Source organism: Balaenoptera borealis, assembly GCF_965194805.1.
Source record: "Balaenoptera borealis genome assembly, chromosome: 3".
In the NCBI taxonomy this organism is placed as follows: domain Eukaryota; kingdom Metazoa; phylum Chordata; class Mammalia; order Artiodactyla; family Balaenopteridae; genus Balaenoptera; species Balaenoptera borealis.
In genome coordinates, this window is record NC_138866.1 from 25350573 (window position 1) to 25376093 (window position 25521).

The following is a 25521-nucleotide window of genomic DNA, read 5'->3' on the forward strand; positions in this document are numbered from 1 at the left end:
GCCCCATGGAGCTGGCATCCTGGACCTCCCTGGCACCAGGCCTCCCTCTTGGCCATCTGCCCACTCCCCCCCTCCTCAACCCCCTGATCCCCATTCCCAGGCAGCAGGACCTAGCCCCTCCCACCCGGCCAGGGTGTTCTTCCTACCCCTCTCCCCACTGAAGCATCTCTTGTGGATTTCATCTGACCCGACTTGGAAGATAATTGCTTTGAGGGGAGAGGGATCAAGGGGATGGGCCCTGGCCCCCTGCCCGGGTTCACACCATGGGGGGCTTTGAGCCCTTGCCCATGGGTGGACTATGAAAGCTTGAGGAGAAGGTCCAGTGAGGGGAGCTCAGGAGCCTCCCTTGGGCACCGTGCCCCTGAGAGTGGCCTCTGCCCTCACAGGGAGCAGCGGGGGAGGAAGCCCCCCTCCACACCCTGTTCCCTCTGTCCCTGTGGCTGAATCTGCTCTATTCAGTAATGAGACAGAGTGGTCAGTCTCCTGCTCTCCTGCTTTCAGGATGAGGTGACTGGCCCAGGGTCAGCGAGCTGGCTAGAGGAAGGGCCAGGACACATGTCCCCCAGGGCAGGGAATTTACCCCCCTTGCCACAGGTGTGACAGCAGACATAACTACCCTTTGCTAGAGGGTTTTCTTATCCTGTGCAGGCCTGCTGTGACAGCCCCACATACCCCGCTAATGCCCAACCTCTCCCTGACCTGCCCCTCCCTCGTGCTGCTGGCGGAGGCTGGTGCAGACCTGAGCCCAGTGTGCTGCTCCCTGCGGGCTCCCACCTGAAGTCTTCGTCTTGTCAAGCCCGGCTGCTCATCTGGCCGAGGGCCCGCTCTCAGGGCCCAGCACTCACCCCAGGGCTTCTGCTGCCCAGGAAAGCCTGCCCTGGTGGCTTCCTGGGTAGCTCATGGACCAGAAAGTTCTCCCCTACTGCTCAGGGGACTCTCAGAGCATCCACGGTGGAAAGAGGCAGATTCACTTCTTGTTTCTCCAGCAGACGAGGTAGCATTTGCCAGGCCTTCCCCTGTGAGGACAGGGGCCAGGGAAGGCCTCAGGGGTCAAGGGTCCTAGAGTGGCAGCTCTGGCCCCAGGGGCCAAAGCCACAAAGCAAGTTGTGGTGCTCCAGCCTGGCCACCTCTGGGAGCTCTGGCTCCTTCTAGATGGAGGGAAAGCCCTGCTGGGCTGGTTCAGATGCAGAGGCACAGGCCAGCAGAGGTTGGGAGGAACTTGTTTATTCAAGGCACGGTCATAGCGTTAATAACAAGAAGGTTTGGCGTTCTGGCACATTCCTTTAGTGGTGATGGCCAAGGGAAGTCCACACTCCCCACCGGGGTCCCCAGAGGATGCAATGCTGCTGATAGGCACTTTGCTTCCAGAAGTGTCTGAGGAAGAGGCAGGCAAGCATGGAGCTGCCCTAGGCCCCGGGAGGGGCACTTCTCAAAGGCTCTAGGCAATACCTGGTCCCCCGAGGCAGCTCCCTCCAGAGAGGATCAGGTCTGAGAGGCGGGGCTTGGGGGAACAGATGGGGCGGGGGCAGCTGGGAAGTGGGCAGTGGGATGGGGTGGGTGGTGGTAGGCGGAGGCCAATGGGTGAGAAGCGTGTGGGCCGAGAGAGCAGGTTGGAGGGGAGATGCTTGAGGAGGGCCTGGATGTGGTGTGTAAAGAGCCAAAGTATGCCCACACCCGTAGCGGTAACCACGGAAGGTCGAGAGGCTGTGGCCGGGGTCTCCGGGAAGAGTAGAGAAGCGAGTAGACGCAGCAACTTTCCCAACATCCTCACCATCTTCTCTCAGAACCAGACTGCACTTGACCCAGATTCAGAGGGGGAAGCCCCAGCCATGCTGCCATAGCATCTGCTGGGACCTTTCCATATGTAGCTTCCACAGGCTGCCAGCTGGGCAGTAGGAGGCGAGACAAGCAGCAGGAACAGTCCCGCAGGGGCTGCGGAGGCCGGGGCGGATGCCAGCAAGTAGTGCCAAGTGAAGGAGAGCCCTCAGACCAGCTTCTGGCAGGACGGCCCTCACCACACACCTGGGGTTGGGGCAGGGCCTGGAGCTGCCACCTCCCCATGGTGGGCAGGGCTCTGTGCTGGACTGTTTTGGAAAGGACCACTTCCCCCTGTTGGCTGGTGAAATGCTTGGGGGAGATAGCCCCGTGGGGCCTGGGTTTACGAGGGACCAGCTGGGTATAATTCCCTCCTTATTCCTACCTGGACGAGGAGACACGGCCTCCTCCCAGATGAGCCAGGATCTCTGGAAAGATCCCTCATGCCAAGGTCTGGGCTGAGCTCTCGCGGGAGAGCAATATTTGCCCCTCAAGGGCTATTTCTCCTCTGGGGTCAAGCTTGGAGCTTCTGGAGCTGGGATGTGGGCACGGGTGGAGCAGAAGTGAGGCTCAGGTGATCTGAGCTCAGGCGCATCTGTGTGCCCGGCAGCTGGTGGGAAACACCCAGGTGAGGTGAACCTGGACGCCCACCCTCAGTAGGTTGGCTGCAGGGGCCCAGACCTTTGGAGGAGGGAGCTCAGGAGAGCTCTAGAGCACGCAGACCCCATTTGACTTGGCTCATTCTGGTCCACCCAGGCCCTAGCCAGCCCTTCTTCGTGTCTCCCCCCGCTGGCTGCCTGGTGGTCCTGATGGGGGCCTGTCCCCAGAGGCCTGCACCCCCCCGGCCTGCAGCAGTGGTGTCACCAGCCTCGTTCCCACTCAGGATTCGGCTCCTCCAGGCCTCGGGTGGGGGCCGCCCCGGGAGGGCAGCCTTACTATGCCTGTCCACGGAGGACGCAGCCCCCGCCCGTGCCCCTCAATCCCCCGCAGGGCATCCGCAGTGTCTGAGCCAGGACCACACTGGAGGCCACTGGACTGCTCTTCAGTGCAGAGTGCAGGGCGGCCCCGAGAGGAGAGGAAGGGTCCTGCTCGGAGGCCGGGGAGAGGCCAGTGCCTTCAGTTTGCAGCATGGGCTTCTCACCCTCAGCTACCCCCCACCTTGGTCACCCTGGGGGCCCAGGCACTCAGATGGGCACGCGGCCGGAGCAGCTCTCAGTGGCCACATCCTCGACCTTGGGGGTACTCTCATTAGGCCCGGGGGCTTGGGGAGGTATATCTGGTTTCTCATCACTCAGCGTTTTGGGAGAAGACCTTCCATGAATTCTGCCTCTGCCCTGCCCACCTTACAGTAACCAGCAGCCTTCATCAAAGTGCACGCAGGTCCCATTTAATGAGCCCTGAGTGACCACACTCCAGCTGCTCTTGCAGGAATAGAAAGGAGGAGGCTCTCTGCCCTGCTGCTCCCGGGCACATCTGATGAGAGCAGAGGGAGAGGAAGGGGCTCAGTCGCCCCCTTTAAGTCTATGGTCTCAGCTGCCCCTTCCTGCGGGTGGGTGCGGAGACTTTCTCTTTACAGTTCCCCAGGCAGGGAAACCCGGAGGAGGTGGCCGTCTGTGTCTTGCTGGCGAGGCCCAGCATACATACCTTTGCTTCCTCAGACTGCAGGAGCGGGGTGGGCTGGGAGTGAGGGTGAGGGTAGGACAGCAGCAGAAGCTCCTTGGGCAGGGCAGCTGGTGGAAGGGTGGCGAAGACCCCAGAGAGTCTTCAGTGGGCTTCCTCCTGCCTCTTCCCTGACGCAAACCTTCTCCACCGTGACGCCAGGAAAGTCCCCCAGCCTTCAGTCTCTGTGCTCAGGGCTCCAGCCCCTGCTCCCAAGACACGGTGCTCGCCGGTATCCTCCATCCCATCCTGGGGTCCCTCTATACTGCCTGTCGTCTCCCGTTCTAGCTGGTCAGCAGGTCGGGGCCTCCACGTGGCCGACAGATAGCCAGGGCTCCGCTGGGGCCTTCCCGAAGTCTGCAGGAGGTAGTGGGGCGGTCCAGGCCACCCTCCTGCCTCCCCCTGCTGGGCTCTCGCCTGGCCGCCACTCCCGGCTGGCGTCGCCAGGTGGAGGCCTTGGGTCCTGGTCAGTGGTACTGGCTCTGGCCCTCCAGTTCCAGCCCTTCCTGGAACTGGGCCGAGTCCAGCTCCCTTGCAAAGCCCCTCACACCACTCTCCTCTTCTCCCTCTTCCGGCTGTCCGTTCATGGTGCCGTAGGTGTGCCGGGCGGGGGAGGAGGCTGGGGTCAGGTTCATCTCCGGCTCTTGCAGCACGGTGGCCACATACAGCTGCTCGGGACAGAGAGGGGAGATGGGGTGAGGTCACATCTGGGGCAGGGCCCTGGGCACACGCTTCCCCCTCACACTTGACCCGCAGAGCCTCTGCCCCTCTAAGCCACGGCTCCTTCCTTCTTCCCCCGCAGCCCAAGTCCCTGGCTATCTGCCCAGTTGCTCTCGATCATTTATCTAGCATCTACGTGCTCCCCGGGCTACTTAGTGCGAGTCTCCTACTCCTAGTCCACGCTTCCTTCAGCACACGTGCCATTCATTCTTGGTTCCAGGTCAGGCTGAACCCAGGGGGAGATGACGTGAGTCTCCCTTACACTGGGGTCTGGAGGGACCCCCCCCCACCCCATTCCTGAGCTAGCGCATTTTCTAACACAGCTTCAGAGGCGCATCCAACTCCCTCGGGCTGTGTCATTGGTTGGCCTGTGAATCAGGATTTGAAACTGAGGCTGCTAGCTGAGGTCTTGGTCATGTGACCTGTGAAATCCAGGCATGGGCCCAGGAATGCCTGGGATGGCAGCAGAATAGAAAAGCACAAGAAGTACTACGGTCAGAGCTGTTTGTCATCCTTTGAAGGGACTTTTAAACCAACTCCTTATTTTGAAAATAGGTAATTATTGGATAGAATTAAACCTTTCCTGTGGGAATTTATTTCAGTGAAACTAAACAGCCCTAGTTGATGAGAGAATACTCTTTCTACAGAAGAATTTAGGTATTTTCATAAGGCCAAAATAAACCCCATAGATGACTTTTGGGTCCTAGGGGAAAAATGGTAACTGAACAATGGAAGAAGCCAGCAGTCATCCCTGAATCAGGGAGTCACTTCAGCATCATTAATGGCAATAAATGGGATATTATATATTGCCTGGTGTGACTCACAGCACTGCCTGTAATGTGTTCTATCTAGCCCCTAGTGTTGAACTTGAATCTATCAAGCCTTTGGATCTAACGTCTAGTTTTCAGGAAATACAGGAGATAGTGTAACCTCCTGTAAGATACCATGAAGAAACAGCCAGAAAAAGCCAGAAGTTGGGACATTCTGCAGGACTACTGGTTTGGTCTCTCCAACAAGTCATAAAACAGAGACGGTGCTAAAATAAAAGGGACATGCACAGGTGCCAGATTAATCTAGCACAGAGACTGGATTGGATCTTGGTCTGGACAAGCTGTAAAAGATATTTCTGGAACATGTAGGGCAAGTTGAATATGGACTGGGTATTTGAAGAGGTAAAAATGTATATATGTAGAAAGACAGAGATTGTTAACTTAAAATGCAGGTTATAAAATAGTGTACAGTATTATGTCATTAAAAAAATATCTATATATCTGAAAAAATATACATTAAGGTATCAGTGGTCATCTCTAGGTGGTAGAAACATGGACTTTTTATTTTCTTATTTTTGCTTCTCTGTTTTTTCCCCATAATATCTACAATGCTCAGACCCCTCTGTTACAATAATGAAAGATTTAAAAAAATCAATTCCAGTAATTTTTTTTTTAAAGCTCAAACTCTAGAGTCTGACAGACCTGGTTCAAACCTTGTTGTGCCACTTCCTTGCATAGTAGTACTCTAGGGTCTAAATTAATTCACCTTTTTGAGCCTCAGTTTCCCCATCTGTAAAATGAGGATAAAAACCCCTACTGTGCAGGTTTATCATAAAGATCAAGAGCGAGAATGGTGAAGCGTCTAGTTTGTAAGGTTTCAATAACCGATTGCTGACAATATTCCAGAGGGGTCATCTTGGAAGGGCCCCAGGGGAGATGCTATGTGAAGAGAGACTTTCCTGCTTCAAAACCTTTGTTGTCTCTCTGGTACTGGAGCTCCCTCTTGCCTGCCACCTCCCAGAGCTCATCGGGCCCTATCTGTAGGGTTCGTTTCAGAGTGAGGCAGACCTGTAGTTCTGTGCACCCGGCGTGGGCACATCCGCCCACTGTTGCGTCTGTGAGCTTTCACCCAACACTGCCGTGACTAAAGGGCCTCCCCTCCCACTGGTCCCTGCCACCCACTCTGCGTTTGCACCAGGCCCCAAACTGTCTTAGGTTTCCCGGTTCTCCAGATTCTCTCTTTGGGGTCTTTGCACAGGCTGATCCTCTTCCTTGAATGCTCTTCCCCCACACACACTCTTCCACCTGGTAACCCCTACTCTCCCATTCCTGGGGTCGGATTAGATGTTCCCTCCTCCGGGAAGCCTTCCCTGAGTGCCCAGGCTGGCTGGTACCCTTCTTCAGTTCTCCCCAAGGCACCCTGGCATCGGGGCACAGGCTGACCTGGTACCCTGCTTGGTGCATGCATCAGTGGCCCTGCAGCCACACTTGTGGCTGGGCTGCGGGCGAGCGCTCACGCCCCTCCAGGCTGAGCTATGGTGTGGGAGCCAACGCCCAGCCTGCTGGACCCCTGCACTCTGAGTCCGGCCTCGTCTCTTCACAAGCTGACGGGCTCACTCATCCGGCGCAGCCCCTGCCTTACCATGTGGTGCAGACCTCCAATAGCTCGCTGCGGCTCTGTCTGCGCCGCTCTGCCTGGCCCCTGCGCCCTTGGAGGCAGCCTTCGGTCCTGAAGCCGAGCCCCAGCACGGCCCTGCGTCTACACGACTGAGCTCGCTGTGGCTGGGTTCGCCCTGACAGTTCTTGTCCTCTCTGAGCTCCTTCTAGAGAATGTCCTGGAGTAAATCCTGGATCTTCTATCTTTCTGAAGGCTCTTCAGCCAGGGCCACGGCAGCAATTTGACCTGGGCCAAGTCCTACTGCGTCAGAGGAGGGGGTCCAGGGACACCCGGCTCCTCCCCAGTACCCAGCGTGGCCACTAACTGCTGGTGTCCCCGCAGTGCTGCTGGAGTAGCCCACCCCTGCGAGCACCCGCCCCCTGACATGCCCCAGGGCGAAGGCACTGACTCACAAGGGAAGTTGGCGTGGAGCAGGTGCTGCTGGGCTCCAGGTCAAACACGGTCTCCATCTCCTCCTCGGGCTGCAGCGGCGGGAGAGACAAGGAGGGTCACGGGGTGCCCCCGCCCTCCCCACGTCCAGAGAAGCCTGGACCTTAAACTCAGGCTTAAGGGGCCTACTGCTCCCCTTAAACTCAACTCATCTTCTATTTTTCCAGACCCCTAGCCCAGCTGGCAGGGCTGAAGCCCAGGGGGACAGAGAATGGACTGGGAAGCTGGGAGACCCTTCTGAAATATTCCATTCGCAAGGACCATGGTGGGAGAGAGTAAGCAGAGTGGAGGCTGCGGTTCAAAGATGAGACTGCTTTGACTCCAGGAGAAGCCTTGACTTCCGTAATACCTCTTCTCCTGCCAGAATTTCCCCTCTATCTCTGTAATGAGATGAGGGGTTAGGTCCCCTGTCACCTTCTGTCTCTAGAATGGACCCTTAAGCAACCAGATCCCAGGACATCGTTGCATTGGGAAGACAGAGCCAGAAGCGTCGTTCGCTCTGGTCCTTCACTAGCATGGACTCGGGCCAGGGGATGGAGGAGGGTCCAGGCAGAAAGGGCAGCAGGCACCTGTGCCCAGGGCCACAGATACGGGACCACTGGAAGCAAGAAGATTCTCTTCTCAGAGGCTCCCTCCTCTGACTCAGCAGGATGCTAGTGCTTTAAATCAACTTCCTTTCTTATTTAAATTCATTTGAAAAGGAAACAATTCACTATTATAAACAGAAATCCTGTGTCAGTTGCCGGTAAGCAAGGTTAACTAGAAAAATAAATGTGTAACCATGAAAAATATAAAATGTTTTAGTCCACTGGAAATCATTCCAGTACACCTCTACAGTCACCCTACTTTAGGAAGTGCTGATCTAGAGCACACAGTTCTGTTGGCATGGATTAGATCCCTTCTCTAATAATTGGCTGGGCCCCACTGGCAAAGAGCCGAAAGAGTCATGGGGCCCAGAGAGCCAGGCCTCCCTTCCAGGCAAGTTCAATATCCTGAGATTCTTAAAAGTGAGATGACTGTCCCCCTTCCCCAGGTTATCATACTTTACCACCCCCTCTTTTACTCCTTCACTCCATCCTCTCTCTCAACCCTCCGTGCCTTGGAATGGTCCTCACAGCTCAGTGGCTGAATAGGCTCACATCGTAGGAGGGATGGGCCAGCAGCCTGTGGTTCAGAGGAGATGTCAGAGGGGAGAAGAGGACAGCTGTCTTCCGGATTTCCCCGCCCCGGGAGGCGTGATTCCGGGGCCACTGCAAGGACACATGCAGCACGTACACCCGGCACTGAGTCTGCACATCCCATCATCAGAGGGAAAGGCAAGAGCCTTTCGTCATTGTGGTGCTTCAGGTGGGCGTCCGAGAGCTGTGTGCCCTGGGACCGGGAGAACGTGTGGAGGAAAGCCGGGCTGGCGACTCACCTCATAGTCAGATGCTTTCCGAAGCTTCCCCAGAAAAGTGCCAACGCAGGCCAGTATCATGGAGACAATAAGGGTGGAGAGGGAAAAGAAGGTGATGGCGTGTAGCGGCCCTGCAAGGAAAAGGAAAGGCATGGGCGTGGTGCTTGAGGACCAGAGCTGTGGGCAGGGGTGCCGGCTGAGATGCCGCCCGGGCTGACAGATGCCTGCGGCCCAGCTCAGCACCCCTGTAGGAGTTTGGAGCCTGGGGCAGAGATGTCCCTGCCCAGTTCTCCCCTTAACAACTTGATCAATGAGCCCGACACAGGGACATCAACCCTCTGTGCTATTTGGCCAGTTTACGACTTGGCATCCGGTGGATTCCATGAAAAAAAATTAATTGACTTAAATATCCATTTAGGTGCCCATTAAACGTCCTCCTCGATGTCAGTTACCTTCCACCTCACGGTCCCTGGGAAGTATCTCTGAGTCACTCATCTATGCCACTGCCCCAAAATACAGTCAGTCTCAGACCCACACCTTTTCTTGTAAGCCTGTTTTTAAAAATTTTTTTTTTAATTTTATATTGGAGTATAGTTGATTAACAATGTTGTGTTAGTTTCAGGTGTACAGCAAAGTGACTCAGTTATACATATACATATATCTATTCTTGTTTCAAGTTCTTTTCCCATTTAGGTTATTACAGGATATTGAGCAGAGTTCCCTGTGCTATACAGTAGGTCCTTGTTGGTTATCTGTTTTAAATATAGCAGTGTGTACATGTCAATCCCAAACTCCCAATCTATCCCTACCCCCCTTCCGCCCTGGTAACCATAAGTTCCTTTTCTAAGTCTGTGAGTCTGTTTCTGTTTTGCAGATAAGTTCATTTGTTATCATTTTTTTTTTTAGATTCCACATATAAGCGATATCATATGATATCTGTCTTTCTCTGTCTGGCCCTTGTAAGCCCTTTTGAAGTGAGTGTGCTCAGTTATATGTGCTAATGGCATGGAAAAGCAATTCAGAATTTTTGTTTGGGGATGTTTGGTAACTTTTTTATGGCAGCAGTTTTCTAACTACATAAATATTGAAAATCAGTCTTTACAGTCAGAAGTTATTGCATAATGATGTTTATTGTGTTTTTATAAAAGCAAAAAATGATAAACAACTTCAATATCCCAACAATGGAGAACTGACTAAAAGTGACAGAATTTAACGCAGACGTTAAAAGGCATGTACTCAACAGTATTTTGATAATGCAAGAAATTGCTCAGAACATAATGTTCAGTGAAGAAACTCAGGATACAAGTCTGAATAGTATAAAATGGATATCACAATTTTGTAAAGTAAGAGTAAGCCAATAAACTCCCTCCACTTTGCCCTGTCCCCCAAAACGTATGCACAGAGCGAGGTGTGGGAGCGATAGACATGAGGCTGTAGGTGAGCTGGTAGGTCATTCAAATTTTGATCTTTCAATTTTCTCTGTTTTTGATAATAAACATGTAGCTCTTTATACTTAGAAAAAAAGCATTGTTAAAAAAAATGAAGTCTGCTGGGGCAGGAAAGTCTTCAGGGGCGACAACAAATGGACAACGCACATAAATAACTGAGCCGAATGTTGACTGACGCCACTGTGACAGGCAGTGAAAAAACATGGACTTTCCCTTCTCCACACCACTGAGAAGGTTACGGTCAAGTGTCTTGAGGGAAGGCAAGTGTGGTGGTGGGGAGAAGGAGGATGGGGAGGTCAGCATGAGCCTTTTCTGAGACTGGGAAGGGGCTGGCAGAGACTGCTGCCTGGGGCATGGGTGACTCTGAGGGCAGAGAGCTAGGGGTTCCAGTCTGTGGCCTGTGGGGACTCCCTCTGTGAGGGTATCTCTGAGCTCACCTGGGCGGGGATAGCAGCTTTGTGTAGCCAAGCTGGCTGCTGGGGCAGGCTCTGAATCCTCCTCCAGGTTTTTGACAACACATAAGACCAGGCATCTTCTAGGATCCCAGAGGGAATGTCTTGCAAATGGAGCCTGATAGCTAATATTTTATTTCCTGCCAGCCTTGAGTTAGAATGAAGGAATAGGATGTTTTTTTAATTTCTTGTTTGTTTGTTTTGCTTTGGTTTTGCCCTGAAAGTTGTAAACCAAAATGTATATGATTTGGACCACGTTGGTCCTCCGCTTAGCTTCCAAGGTCTGCCGGGACTCTTAACACGAGCCCCCTAGGCCTAGAGAAGGCACTGGGCTTTGCCCTGTTCCACGAGTAACACCTTGCTCTTCTCAGGCTTTTTCTGCTCCTACACAGTTGTTGTTGAGGGGTGACGGAGCAATGGGGAACAGGCAGAGGTGGGATGGTGGGGTGGGCTTGGTACCTACCTAATCGCAGGATGGAGAAGAAGAGCATCCAGAACAGACCCAGGAGCGGTGCGAAGACGGCCTGGTGGACGGCAGCCATGTGGATCTGCTCGTTGAGTTTGGTGGGTGCGTAGGAGTAGTACATGTTATAGCGGTCCGTGACGTGCTTCATGCACAGGTAGAGTAGCCCTGGGGGCCGGGAGACGGAGGCACACTCAGCGGCCGTCCCAAGGCTCCCCCCCGCCAGGCCTGAGATGCTAGATTCAGGTCTGTCAGAGTGGCAAGGGCCAAGAACAGGCTGTGGGAGCTCCGTGGTGCTGACCTCTGGGACCAGCAGCTTCCCTGGAGCCCCTAGAACCTATTCTGCCAACAAACATCCTATGTAAACAGCCACCCAACCTTGGCCGCCTGACTGGCTTGGCTCTGACCCGGCCCCTCCCCACCCTTGTGACAGGCTGTCCCAGGTCTCCTCCCGATCCAGGAGGGAGCTGGATGCTGTGGGGCTCCCAGTCCGAGGGTGTGCAGTCCCCAGTGAGCTTCAGGGATGACTCACCAAAAGGGACAACGATGGGGCAGGTGATGCTGTACGCCATCACCACGCTGAAGACGTTCAACATCCATGCGTACTCGCGCCCATACTGGAAGTCCATGGCCTGGTTCTGGGGCAGAAGGCAGGGGTCCTCCTGAGGTGGCCTGGTCCGCTTGGCTTGGCTGCTTCTGTGCTCCTTGTCCGGGATGGCAACCTCCCTTCCAACCCCGGTGTCCGAGAAGCACCTTGCCCCACCTCACCATGCCTCCCACCTCCGGTCCCTCCGTGCTTCTAACAGGCCCCCTTCCTGACACCCGCCCAAGGGAAACTCTGAGGGCTGTGCTCAGGGAAGGGCCTGGCCCTTACCATTCTGATGTGGACTCTCTCTGGCTCCGACCTGGAGAAGAAGAGGCGGGTGGTGTACAGAAAGAGTGACCCCAGGCGCAACAGCTCCATGCCTGTGCCAATCAAAGCTGACGTGATCACGTAGTTGACAAAGAAGGCGCCATTGTCTGGCAGGAACACACACCTGGGTGGAAGACAGCCACAGAAGCCGGGGAAGAGGGAAAGGGCAGAGGTATTGGGAGGAAGGAGGAGAGAGAGGAAACGAATTGAGGAAGTGGGGATGGGGTGGAGGTAGAGATGGGGAGAATAGCTTTCAAATACAGTCATCCCTTGGTATCCATGAGGGATTGGTTCTAGGAGCCCCTGCGGATACCAAATCCACGGATGCTCAAGTCCCTTATATGAACTGGCATAAAATTTGCATATAACCTAGGCACATCCTCCTGTATACTCTAAATCATCTCTAGATCATCTATAATGCCTAACACAATGTAAACAGCTGTAAATACAACGTACATGCTGTGCAAGTAGCTGCCTGCACACAGCAAATTCAAGTTTTGCTTTTGGGAACTTTCTGGAATTCTTTTCCTGAATATTTTTGATCTGCACTAGGTCAAATCCGAAGAGGTGGAACCCATGGATATGGAGGGCTGACTGTATACATGTGTTCTCAGACCAATTTAAGTTAACAAGGGCCCTTCTGAGCAGGGCTGGGGGTGGTCTATGGCATTTGTGGATGGGTTAGGAGATACATGCACTGGCTTGCTCTAAAGAAGGGCTGTTTGACAAATGGATAAAGAAGATGTGGTACATGTATACAAAGGAATATTACTCAGCCATGAAAAGGAACGAAACTGGGTCATTTGTAGAGACGTGGATGGACCTAGAGACTGTCATACAGAGTGAAGTAAGTCAGAAAGAGAAAAAAAAATATCGTATATTAACACATATATGTGGAATCTAGAAAAATGGTACAGATGAACCGGTTTGCAAGGCAGAAATAGAGACACAGATGTAGAGAACAAATGTACAGGCACCAAGGGGGGAAGTAGGGGGCGGGTGGTGGTGGTGGGATGAATTGGGAGATTGGGATTGACATATATACACTAATATGTATAAAATAGATAACTAATAAGAACCTGCTGTGTAAAAAATAAATTAAAATAAAATTCAAAAAAAAAATAATAAAGAAGGACTGTTTGACTTGGATCCACAGACACTGGAGAGCCCACAAGTAGAATTTTGGGGGTCTGTGGCCTTGAATAGGGAAAAGATTACGTCTTTACTTTCTCCGATTTAGCACCTCCTTCCATTAAGAGCGTGGGCAACAAATCACAGCGATGTCAGCTATAGCCATGAGTCTGTCACCAGTTGAAATGAGGTATTTTCATATCGTGTTGTACTTATTGCTGAGCTCTTACGATACCATTTGTGCTCATCATCATTTCAAAATGATGCTAGTTATTAGTCAGGCTGCTAAATTAGACATGCTAAATTCACATGATTGAGATTTTTCTGTCTGCACACGCGTGTTTGACATAGCTAGCTGGCTGACTTCAACTAGTAGTCATTCAGCCACCTGAATGGATGGTCACACTGCCTGTTCTCACGTTGGTGACCCAGGCATCTCTGTTGCTTTCCAGTGTCTCCATCTACACAATTCTGTCACCTTCCTTGAAAAGAGAAATCTGTAAGCCCCTGGACACATTTCAGAACTCCTTCAAAAGCTATTCTTTCTTGAGGGCATCAGAGTTGAGTCATGAACTCACAATTCTTTTCTTTCTCATATACAAACTGTATTGAAGATAATGACCTAGCCAAAGATGAACTCACTCATCTTGGAAAAAAATCAACTTATTACAGTTATAGTTTAATTGTAGAAAGCTTGGAAAATTCTGGTCCTTGCCTTATAAAGCAAGCTATGAAAGCTTGCATGTCATTTGCAATAATATACCTTTGAAAATTGGGACTTTCAACATTTGGAACCCTGAAAACAAAACAAAACAAAAAAGAAATTGGCTGGATATCTAACACGACCTGCATGTTGCCTTGTCAAAAATCCACTCCCCTGCCCAATTTAATATTCTTCTTCTAGCTAAGTAACATCAGCTTTCACACCGAAGCCTTTAAAACAATAAAATGTAACTTTTGCTTGCCTACCTTTAGAATGCATCGGCCTATTATTAAATGTGTTAATAGAGATTGCATTACAAATTTGAATTTTAAAATATTTTGATAACTGTGTTTCAGCATAATTGGTTTTTGTTATAACCCAGGTATTTTGTACATTTAAGGAAATCTACTCAGAGTACATGTAAAACTGGCAAAATCTGAACAAGCTCTGTGGATTGTTTCAACATCAATTTCCTGGTTGTGATATTGTACTATAGTTATGCAAGATGTTACCATTGGGGGAAACTGGATAAAGGGTACATAGGACATTTGTTTTGGGGGGCAATTTCCTTTGAATCTACAATTATTTCAAAAACTTCATTCAGAGAAGGAGTCCCTGGGCTTTACCCCCAAAGGGGTCCATGGCACAGGAAATGTTTAGAGGCTGCCTAATTGAGAGTGTTAACATGCATTCATCTCTACCTGTATGAGCAAATAAAGGATACACATATCCACCTGATGTGAAGCCCCAATGCACATTGGGAGTACACCTGAAACATGCACTCTAGTACTCACTGGAACCTGATGGATGCTTGTTCCAGATAGTAGATGTCAAAGAGCCAGCGTAAAAAGACATCCAAACTAGAATAAAGAATAAAGAATAAAGCACAAGAAAAAGAACAAGAATAAAGCAGACCCTTCAGTTAATGAATCTATGACCTAGGCCTGGGGTTCAGTTCCTCTTGGGCTGGCTTCCTTCCTTTCAACCTCCCTTGCCCAATCCCCAAAGACTCTTGCATCTTAATATTCTAGCTGGCCAATCCACACTGCCTCTCTTCTTAATGCTGGGCCCTAACCCTTTGGCCTTTCAGCTCAAGGCCTCCCCTCTAGCAAACCTTCGCCAGCCATTGCTCCCACAATGTTCTCTCCCTCTTCTGAATTTCTACTGCACATTCTTCCCACCTTGGGCTGTCAGTTAGCTGATAGGTAAGGCTTGTTTCCCCAGCTGGAGGATAAGCTCTTTGAGGGCAGAGTTCATGGCTGACAGCCTAGAGTTCGCATGATACCTGACTCATGCTAGGCTCATGACAGGCACCGGACTGTCATTTGAGGAATGGATTTGCAGCAACCAGAGGTGGGCCTACAGTATCTGAAAGAGGAAGTTCCAACTCTAGGGTGAGCCTGGCTGACAGAGGAGAGATAATTGGAGGTGAGGTACCTGGTCAGTCCCATAGAGGGCAGAATGACCACCATAAACACCAGAAAGATGTAGCACTTGTGCACTATGATCAGATTCTGAGTTGATCTAGAAGGAAACAAAGAGAGACATGATAAGAACCAATCGCCTTACTACAGAATGAAGAGAGAGAGAGAGACGGCTACCTGGCCTAGAAAATGGTTTCATAGTGCATACCAGTGCCATCTCCACGGAGCACTGTGAGCTGTGCTGTGGCTGGGAGCAGCAGGAAAGAATAGCATGATCAACTAGTGATGTCTGCCTTGGGCATAAGAAAAGGAAGGGAAGGCACACACATACCATATACTTGACATCTCTGTTCAAGGGACATTACTAATGATACTCAGAATTCTTGCAGAGTTTCAATAAGCAACATGAGCCCTGTTCTTGGCCAGAGGAAAGACCAGTAAGGATTTCTGTTAAGATAAACCTCCTGGCTTACTGCCTGATAGGATGATAGAAACTTTTGGTGCTGGAAATAACTTTTGAGACCCACACAGCCTTCAGGCCAAAGCAGGTCCACCTGCCCCAGCATACGGTAAATCCTTTCTAACTAATTAGCTCCTACCATAGAACTATTAGTGCTAATAAGTAGGAAATAGCTCTTAATTGTTTAAGATGTGGGCACTGTGTAGGCTTCATGGGTCTACAGTCAGACTGAGTGCAGGGGCTCCTCTGCTATGGCCATAGCAGCTCTTCTGACATTTTCCAAACAAGTCCTGCTCTCTCACTCTCATCCTCTGTCCTCTGCCTGGAATTCCTGGCACTGCCTATCTCTGCCCGCAGCTCCAGACCCTCGGCGAGTGGCTGGAGGCTGAGGGAGCAGCCCGAGGAGGGCTGGGTTTTGACCCCACGTGCCTGGTATGGTGGCCCTATCTCAGCATCCCTGAGGCCAGAGGCCCAGAGGCAAACTGGTCCCCTCTTTCCAAAGAAAAAAATATCCCTTAGTGTTCTGGGCAGGTTTCAGGCATCAAAGCCACCCCATATCTATTCCATTCCTTAGGCCAGACAGGAAGCCAGAGTACTAAGCTGGTGGGGTTTGGGGGGGGCAGAGGAAGAAGCAGGTTCCAAGAGCAGGGCTAGGAGGGGAGGCCCCCAGCTCACCTGGTCCAGTGGGCTTCAAGGAAGGCGGAGAGGTAGACGATCAGGGGCATTATCACCGTAAAGGCCCAGAGCAACAGGGAGGGGAAGAACTGGGTCACGATGGGGCTCTGTAGGGGTGGAGCGGAGGAGGGCAGAGAGACGTCAATGCAAGAAGCCCCATTATCCTTGCAGGCTTCCCTCGCCTTCTCCCACATCCCCGGCCTCTCCTCCAGCTCAGTCCCAGAGCAGGCCTGGTGTCCCCGAGGCTGCACAGTGCGCCTGGCCTTTCTGACCCGCCTTCCTGGTCAGGGTTCTGCCCGGCTGGGGCGGCCGGAGGCTGACACCCCAAGGTCAAGTGACATCCCCAAGGAGTGCAGGCCTTCGACGCTGAGGTCACCGGAGGGGTGCCCTAGGCTGCCCCTAGTGACTTGGCCCTAAGGCCACAGCCAGCTGCTGTCACTCATGCCTCATACCTCAGGGAGGAGACGCTGCTTTTGTTGTGATGTCGTGTGAGAAGTGGCGAAGAGGGGGAGGGTATGGAGCAAGAATTCCCAGGGAGAGCTGTGGTCCCCTGGCCTGGGGCCTACTGTGAAGTTGACAAAGGAGGGCAAAGGTAAGCAGCAGCAGCAGGAGTGCTTGGCTTGACTGCATGCACGTGCGTGTGTGCGCGCGTGGGTGCGTGTGTTTTGCTGGAACAGGCACGGGGATAACAGGAAAGGAGGGGCCTTCTAGGATCACTACAACAGCCTTGAGGCTATAGAACTTGGAAACGAGCCAGTCCAGTTCCTCGGAACACCTCTGTCCACAGGAAGCAGCCCTTCCCTCCAGGGACGACTCCTGTGAGCCGTCGAGCACGCCCAGCCAGGTGTGGGTGTGTCTGGAAGTGTGGGAAGTGGAGACACAGCTGGAGGGCCTTCTCCTCTAGAAGGGCTGCCTCGGAACTAACCTCTGCCTGCCCGCCCTCAACCCTGTCTTCAGAGCAGGGAGCCCAGCTCTAGAGAACGTGGGGAGAACAGAGCTGTCACGCTTGCCACACCTTCTGCTGCCCCTTTTGTACCTCTAGCTTGGCCCAATGTAAAGGAGCCCTCCAAGCCCATCCCCCCAAACTCACCCCAGAACTTGCCTGGGGCTCCCCCACTCTTCAGCCCCGGTCCCTAAGATGGGCAACGACCCACATTCATGCCCTTTAGAGCACGGGAAGCGCTGTGCCACCATTTACACCGCTGCCACTGCCACAAGTGTGTGGGCATCGGAGTGACGTCCCAGTGGGCCTCCCACCCCCTCCTCGCCTGAGTTCCTCCTTCATCTCCCTGGGGCCCCCGCGCCTGGCCTGAGCAGAGGAGGCACCTTCAGCTTCTCGATGGGGCGGGTGACGTTGTACATGTCGATGGTGTTGATGATGATGGCAGGCGTGGTGAGGAAGAAGAAGAGGAAGAAGAGGAAGGTGTTGATTGCGATGAAGCGGGCCCACCAATGGAAGCGGCGGACAGACAGGTGTTTCCTGGGCAGGATGGAGGAGGGAGACGCACTTAGGACCCCGGGTCTCAGCCCTCAGACACAGCCCATGCTGTTTCCTGCACGCCAGCTGTGGACCGGGCTGCCCTGGTCTAATTCAACCCCGTGCGCCCACCCATACCTGCGTGAGACAGCCCTGGGCCTTCCCCTCAGTCACCACTTGTAAAGGCTCTGAATATATCCCATAGGCGAGCCAAAGGAACGATCTGAATTCTTTCTGCAGGAAAAAACTCTTTCCCCAGGGGTTGGGTGCCTTCCACGCTTGTGGTGGGGTGGGTTTGGGGGTGGGCGGAGGCTGTGACGCCCACCAGAGAAACAGCCCAGCGGGGGCCGTGCGCGGGCAGTGAAGCAGGAGGACAGGCCCTGATTCCCTTCGCCGTCCTACGGCCTTCTTCAGTCCCAGAGGAGCTCAAAGGAGAGGGGAGGGACAGAGAGGGCTTACCAAATAATGTCTTTGGGGTGTGGGGCAAGGACAACCCTCCAGTGGTCGGATTTGACGATGGTGGTCACCGAGGACTGTTGGGCCGACACACCGCACTGGATGAACTTGTAATCCTCCAGGATGCTGCGGAGATGTGGGAACAGACAGAGGTCCGGGGGTGAGGACGATGGTCTGGGGTGGGGGTGGGGGTGGGGCTCATGCCAGGGGCCCGGGGCCGCTGTGGCCATCCCACAGGTAGAGGCTCATCCACTTCCTGGGAATTCTTGGAGACTTGGATATGTCTCTCTCGACCTTGTAAGTGGGCAGTCCCCAAGGCCTAGTCACTGAAGGAAAGGGGCATTAGAGGGAGGGACTGCCCAGGAAAAAAGGGGGCCACACGGTTCTCAGTTCATGTCTTTTCCCCTTAACATTAGTGACAGCACAAAGACCCACTCTTTCTGTGAGGTTGACAGGAGAGGTACTCATTTCAGCCCCATCTTAGTATCCATAGCTACCGACTATTGAGTTCTACACAGTGCATGACGCTGTGCTAATTGGTGATTAACATCGTCTTAATTGCACAGATTACTGAAGACACAACCAAAGAGGGGCGGGTGCTGGCACTGGAGCCTCATCTTTGGTTTTCTAATTCAAACATCTGCTGTAATTAAACCTTAGATCCTCTCTACAGAGAGTGTTCTCAGAAAGTTATTGTCTTATGTAGATGTACTGTTTTATATAACACATACACTAACTAGAACACATATCCCTTCTTAACCCTCTGGGAGGAGGACAGGGAAGATGTAAGTAATCAAATTTGATAGATAAGAAATTTGAGGGTGTAAGTGACTTGCACAATTTTGTACACAATTTTTTGCGACTAAACTCTAGCCTGTGCCACTGTTCCTTGGTAGGGTTGGGGTGGGTGAGGACAAATGTTGTGAGTGTTCAGGCTCCCTCGGGGAGAGGAGGGCCCCATAATCCTCAAAAGACTGATTCTGAGGCTCCCATCTATTTGACCCAGTCCTAAGATTCCTTCCAGAACATTCCAGAGTGGCCCTCATCCACTCCCTATCAAGGTGGGGCTGCCAGAGGCTGGTGCGGAGGAGACAGGAGGCGGTAGGGCTATGAATTAGGGGACGCTTGCAGCAGGAGAGGAGAAATGGCAAGCAGGGCTTCTCTACCCTCTGTCACTTGTGGTGAGGGGAGGGGTGATGTGCAATGAGGGAGAAATGGGTACCATTCTTGTCAAGGCCTGGAAGAGGAACCAAGAGGTCAACAGCTACTCTGACCACTTCTGTGCTGAAGCAAGAACATATTGGAGTGAGGAGCCCAGGGCCTGGGCATCTCTGGAGACAAGCTGAGCCTGGCAGCTGGGGGAAGATGGATGTGGCCATGCTCTAGAAAACAAGATGGCGGCTGCCATGCCCATGAGGAGCATGGGGGGGTCGAGGGGAGGGCAGAATATGGCAAACTGGAGGGAGGCTCTCTCTCCTCCTCCCCTTGGCTGGAATGAGGGTGAAAGAGGATGGTTTCAGAGAAGCAGAGGCCCACTGTCAGGGCTGGGCTGGGCACAGCAAGCAGCTGGCCCTGGCACTCACTGCTTTGTCATCCTGGAGTCCTGGAAGGTGACAAAGATCAGGTCCAGACGCTTCAGCCGAACGCGGTTGAGCTCAGCGTTGAACTCATCAGTCAGCTGCTCCTCCAGCTCACTATAATATTGCTCTGCGTCTACCTGGGGTGAGATGTGGCCCTCAGAGCTGGAGCAGCCAGTGTTCCAGGCCTCACGCTTGGATGTGAGGCCTCTCTCCACTCAGGCGGCAGGCCCGAGGTCTTGGTTTCATCCCTGGCTCCCTTTGAAGCCTGGCAAAAAGCTCAGGACCCCAGGTGGGCTCCAAGATCCCAGCTCTAGAAGAGGAAGAGGCTATGACTCTGAAATTAGCTCCCTGCTCTTAGATCTAGGGAAAGCGAGGCGTCGCTGGGGTAAGGGGGTGCCTTTGGACTCGGAGTAGTCCCCAGAGGAGTGACAGAATGTGTTTGTAGCATTTTCAGGAAAGGGGATGATTCTTTTTCTGGACTCGCTAGAGTTCAGTCCTGCCAAGACCTCCTTCTAGCCACGGTGGTTGGGCGATAAGACTGAATCCACTGCTTTCAAATATTCCTGTCCTAGCTCAGTGAAAGCCTGAGGCCTGGGAGCCTATAGCAGCCTGCGGTGTCCTCGCTGGTTCTCCCATCCAAGCCCAGGAGGGGGCAAGAACAAGCCTCCCTGGATCACTCTGGAGGGGGCCCCAAGAAAGACTCCTCTCAATAGGGAGATAGGACGGGTGGAAAGGAAAGCAGGAGCCAGGTGCCGCAGCACAGAGCAGACCTGAATGAGGCATGTGGCCCCAGGGTGTGGGCAAGGGGCACTGCCCAGAGCCCTGGACAAAGCCTGGAGACCCGGTGCCCTAGCCCCTCTGCTGTGTCCCCCGATGCCCTTGCCAGTTACCTCTTTGAAGCAGACCCAGCACTTGCAGAAGCACAGCCGGGAGCAGGGGTGGATCTTGATCATCACCTTCCCCTTCTTCTTGGCCTTGGCAGTGTAATAGAGCCGGCCCCGCATTGCATGGCGCCTGTCAGCCAATGGGCAACAGGAGAAGGATCTTGTGGTCAGGGTGCCAGCAGAGCCACAACCTCTCCTTCTCTCCCCACCCCAGATTCAGACAGGTCCTGCTACAGCCTCACCTCTGATCGTCCAAGTCAATCAGGGTCCTGACGTCGTAGCAGAAGTGGACTCTGGTCACTACGCACCCTGGATAGGCCTCACTGAAGCCACAAACATGGAGGTTGAGCCATTCTGTAGGGCTGGGGACCTCCCCCCTCCCCCCCCACCCCCTACCCAGAGCTACAGCCTACAGGGCTAGGGGCCTCAGCTACCCATGGTTCCTGGTGCTTGGATGGTAGAATCCACCCCTTGCTCCTAAGGCTGAACATCAGGGTTGATCCCTGTTAATCTGAGAGTTGCCACATCTTTCCCAGATGACACAGAACAGGGCCAGGGAGCAGAGCTGGAAACTGCTGCTCATGGAGAGATAATTAGCTCCTGTGGCTAGGAACTCGGGTCACAAAAGTTGCCTCAAGATGACCTGCTCTAGATAACTGCGGTCTGGCAGCTCCCTGCGCTCCACAGTTGGAGGTACAAGGGAAAGGAAAACTAGCATCCCCCATCACACCCATGCCATGCAGAAATCCCCTGACTTCAGAAACCCTGCTCTGGCCCCAACCCGGGCCTCCCCCATTCTGAAAGGCTGATCCTGAGCTGAATCTAGGGTGAGCCACAGCCCCACTCCACCATCCGGTGCATCACTACCCACATGAGGACCCAGGCAGGGTTACCAGGAGGAGGCAATCCATGCCTCAGCCCACCCGACCCACTTACTGAAAATGCTTAATGATGATTTCTGGGTCTTGGATGTCCGTGGGGACATAGGTGATCATTAGTGTCCTTGTGACCTAGGTGGGGAAGGTCAATGGAGAAAGAAGCCTGTGCTCACACAGGACTCCTGGAGTCTGGGTCTTCAGGTGGCCCAGAACCACCTGGAGTAGGTCTTCTACTCACATCAGGCCGCCTCCTTGCTGGGTAAGCCAAGTGTCAGCTTCCCCAGCCTGTGTCCCTGAGGTCAGCAGGCCGTGGGAAGCTGCAGCCAGGGAAGCTACACCTCTGTTAATCTCTGTGCCCCCCGTGGACCCCTTGCCATAGACGGCTGTGATCGAGGGAGGAAGAACCAGAGGCTGCAGACAGGGCCTGGGGAAGGACCACAGCTCCATGCCCTGCAAGGGCTGCTCATGCTCTCTTGCTGATTTATGGTCTCCCTGCACCTCCACTGCTTGATGTGACGTCCCACCTCGCTGGGTCGTCCCTCTCATCAGACCGCGCAGGGGAGTTAGGAGGTGAGCTAGACTCTGGGGAGGGAATGTGGAAGCCCCTCAAAGTCCACATTTTATTCTGTGATGGGAAATGTCTTCCTGAGCCATCGCCTCAAGGCGACAGTATGGTAAACTGTACTGCAAGAGAGGGGAGTCTGGGCAGAAGCTTCTGGTGGCAAGAAGGAAAGCTGAAGTGGCCGAGTCCAGACTGGTCAGGGGTGCCCAAGCCTCCATGACTGGCAGGCTGAAACATTCGGGATTACCCTTCAGGGGTATGTGCATTTGCATTCTGGGGTGGGGTAAAGTGAATCCGTCCTTTAGGATGGACAGCTTGAAGGAGCTGATCTCGCTTTTATCTGCCATCTTCCCTTGCAGAAGACCCTACCCACCTAGTGGTCCTTCCTGGGATCACCTCCCAAACAAGTGAATGTTACTCAAATCCCTGTCTCAGGGTCTGCTTGGGAGGTAGGATGGGGGAAACATAAACCAAGACAGTGGGGACAACACCGGGGCAGGACATGGGGTCTCTGACCTCAGGGAGATGGTAGAAGGGCAAGGAGCTTGGGCACAGCAAGAGTGGGCAAAGTAGTCAAAATATCTACCCAGAGGGTCAGCGGGGGGCACTGGCCGCTGAGGATGGAGGCCCCCTGCAGGTTCAGGGCTTAGTTAAGCCTTTAGTTTTCTGATGGTGGGGAGGTCCAGGGGTCCTTGGAGAGGGTCCAGGGCAGCAGGGGTGCAGGGGGAGGAGGCACCTGGGAGCAGCTATTTACCAACTGGTTTGGAAGTGTATTAGTGGTTTAACAGCCCAGACAGATGTGCCAGGTGACGATTCCCAGGGATAAGCAGAGGAGGCTTGCCCTACTCAGGTGAGACTGCCCCCTCCCCCAGGTGTGCAGAACGCACCAAGCTGGGATGCCTCTGAAGTATGGGCGTGGGATGGTGTCCAGCTGGGGAGAGCCTCTAGCCGAGAGGGTGTTGTTCTAGTAGCTCTTTTCACTTACTCACCTTGTAGCTCTTCTTGGGCACAAACCCTAAGCAGTGATGAGTCATGAAGAGGAAGTTGGTGACAAAGTATAAGAAAGCGAAGAAGCTGTGCAGCCACAGGAACTTACTCCTGCCAAGAACAAGACACAGGAGGCGTGAGACCCCAACTTCCACCCCACACGGTCTCCCCAGGGCCACCCTCTGGTGCCTCCAGACACTCAGGCACCTTGGAAGGGAATGGAGAAGGGTATGTCCACTCTAACTAATAGAGGCTAACATTGAGTGTTTACTATATGCCAGGCCCAGGGTGGGACTAGATGCTTTGTGTACATTTTTTCACTAGACTCTTGTACCTCGTGAAGGTGGTACTGTGAATGTCTTCATTTTACTTGTAGGGAAACAAGGGCTAGAGTGACTGCTCGAGGTCACTCCTAGCTGTGGCAGTGCCGGGAGGTGAGCCCAGAGCTGCAGAAGCACTTACACTCTTCACGCCGTGTCGTGCTGCCAGCGGCTGTGGCTCAGGCCGCCCCCGCCGACCGTGAGGACAACAGGAGGGGCCACCCGGCCTCTGTGGTAAGGGACTCCGGGGTCACACGCAGGCCTGGAGGAAGGTGGGCCTGCAGATTCGGCCCGCCTCCCTGGGGCAGGACGAGTGCTGGCCCTTGGGCTCTGTGCTCACGTGATGCTGTCCCAAGGCATCCAGCCAGGATGACTGCTCAGAAATAGGGCCTGCCTTATTTGGTGCAGTTGGAGGAGAGAAAGGCTGCCTTGCTTCAAAATATCTCCTCATCACTGTCTCCGTGCTGGCATTTCACCTAACCTTCCCCATCTAGTTACATGTTTCTCTCCTCAGTGTTCTCAGAGGCGGCAAGGTGACACGGTCCCTAAGGGACATTCCAGCTCTCTGCCAGTATGGATTTACAAACATTGAAGGCTCTTTGCTGCCCTATTAAAATTCACTTCTTGTTGGGAAGTTGTAGGTGCCACACTTACAACAGTGGCCGGCCTGGGAGAGGCTGGTAAGCTCTGCTCTGGTGTTGCCAGTACCCGGGAAAGAGTTGGTTGAAGGTGGAGGCGAGAGGGTGCCCAACCATTCTGCTGAGTTTGGACTTTGATGGATTTGGAATTTGATGGAGTTTGCAGGGGTGCAGGGGCAGAGGATCAGGGGTGGGGCAAGGGGAGGTGGGGCAGGAGTGTGCAAACCCCACTCACACCTGCCGGAAATGCTGCTTCAGCTTTGTCAGGAAGTCGGCCAAGCCTGGCCATGAGACCTAGGCGGGGCTGATATCTCAGCCTGGACCAGCAGGGCCACATCTGGCTCAGTACAGATTGATCTGGCCACCAACTGGGTTGGCTGATGTTAAAATCCACAGGTTCCTGGACCATGAGGGCTGGAGGGGGCTTAGAGGTCATGTCCAACAGCTCTTCCCCCACCATGGACTAGGGATGAAGCTGAGAGGGGGAGGGTGCACTGCCCCAGACCCAGGGCCGGCTAATGGCAAAGCCGGGGCATGAACCCAGCTCCTGTGGTTCCTTAGTCTCGCTGCTGTGGGAATCAGGTCTGGACTTCACTCGGTTATATGAGGGTTGACCTGAACTATTTTGTGGGCAGGGAAGCAATACCTTAAACCTCTGCTTACTACAGTAATCCTGTTGGGAGCTGGACATACTAAGCAAATAGGACCATCTTTCCAAATCTTCAGGAGTGACCGGTTTAGGTAGTTCCATCCATTACAGAGATGGGGACACTGAGGCACCAAGAATACTTCCCCACCAAGAGGATGCAGCTTCTGGCATCCCACTTGGAACCTGGGTTCCCAAGGAAACCAGGCCTTTCTTATCAGCAGAGTGGTGCTCATGTTTTGGACCCACGCATTGGACCATCTCTCCACGCTAACACCCACCCCCCCCCCCAAGCCAGTAGAATGGGAGGTAAGAGGATCAGGTACCTACTCTGTGGAGACATTGACAATGGTGGTCCGACCAAAGTGACTATTCCAGTCTGAAAGAGAAGAAAGTTGCTGACCTCAAGCCTGGCACCTTGACTGGTTGGGTGCCAGAATTCAGGGTTCCTGAGTGAGTGCCCGGGGTCTAGAGATGCTTGCCTACGACCTGGTCTTCCTTCTAGTTCCCCAGAGCTTGTCCCCAGCTTCCAAACAGCCCCAGCAGAGGCCTCCTCTCCTCCCTGGGACTGCTGACTGGGGCTCCTCGGCTGTGAAGTGACACCGAGCGTTGGTGCGGCAACCCCAGAGCATGACTGACTCAGGGCAGACATCGGTGAATGCTTGTGGGAGGGACCCGGCAGCCCCACCATGAGCGGAATGATGAAATTAGCAACACTGTTACCGCTGGCAATAATCACAAAACCCAGAACTTCTGAAAATGCATTGCTGCCTCATTCTAACAGAGTAAATCCTTCTGGCTGAGTGTATTAGTGTGCTGGTTTAGACATCTCCAAGTTTTATGAAATCATACTATCATTGCCATACTATCATACTATCATTGCCAACACACTAGCTCTTAGGATGAGAATCTGGGAAGGCAGGGCTCAGTAGTTATTTACTCTGGTGGTGGTATTTG

General features: G+C 53.3%; 1 protein-coding gene across 9 annotated transcripts in view; it reads right to left on the reverse strand.

Annotated features, from left to right (window-relative positions):
• Positions 1-25521, reverse strand: part of TMEM63C (transmembrane protein 63C) — a 452188-nt gene that overhangs the window by 319333 nt on the left and 107334 nt on the right. For 5 of the 9 annotated variants that reach the window (XM_082384690.1, XM_082384695.1, XM_082384694.1 and 2 more), the window contains 17 exons: positions 24895-24943; positions 22963-23071; positions 21470-21543; positions 20776-20856; positions 20540-20663; positions 19653-19786; positions 18073-18195; positions 17463-17616; positions 16137-16243; positions 15015-15101; positions 14372-14437; positions 11705-11867; positions 11363-11468; positions 10831-10998; positions 8489-8598; positions 7035-7103; positions 1209-4142 (listed from right to left, as the gene is read on the reverse strand). In XM_082384690.1, coding sequence (XP_082240816.1) covers positions 3942-4142; positions 7035-7103; positions 8489-8598; positions 10831-10998; positions 11363-11468; positions 11705-11867; positions 14372-14437; positions 15015-15101; positions 16137-16243; positions 17463-17616; positions 18073-18195; positions 19653-19786; positions 20540-20663; positions 20776-20856; positions 21470-21543; positions 22963-23071; positions 24895-24943 — 1925 coding nt within the window. In that variant the 3' untranslated portion in view covers positions 1209-3941. Of the gene's footprint in view, positions 1-1208; positions 4143-7034; positions 7104-8488; positions 8599-10830; positions 10999-11362; positions 11469-11704; positions 11868-14371; positions 14438-15014; positions 15102-16136; positions 16244-17462; positions 17617-18072; positions 18196-19652; positions 19787-20539; positions 20664-20775; positions 20857-21469; positions 21544-22962; positions 23072-24890; positions 24944-25521 lie in introns of those variants that run through there. The other 4 variants (XM_082384698.1, XM_082384697.1, XM_082384692.1 and 1 more) reach the window with 2 other exon arrangements.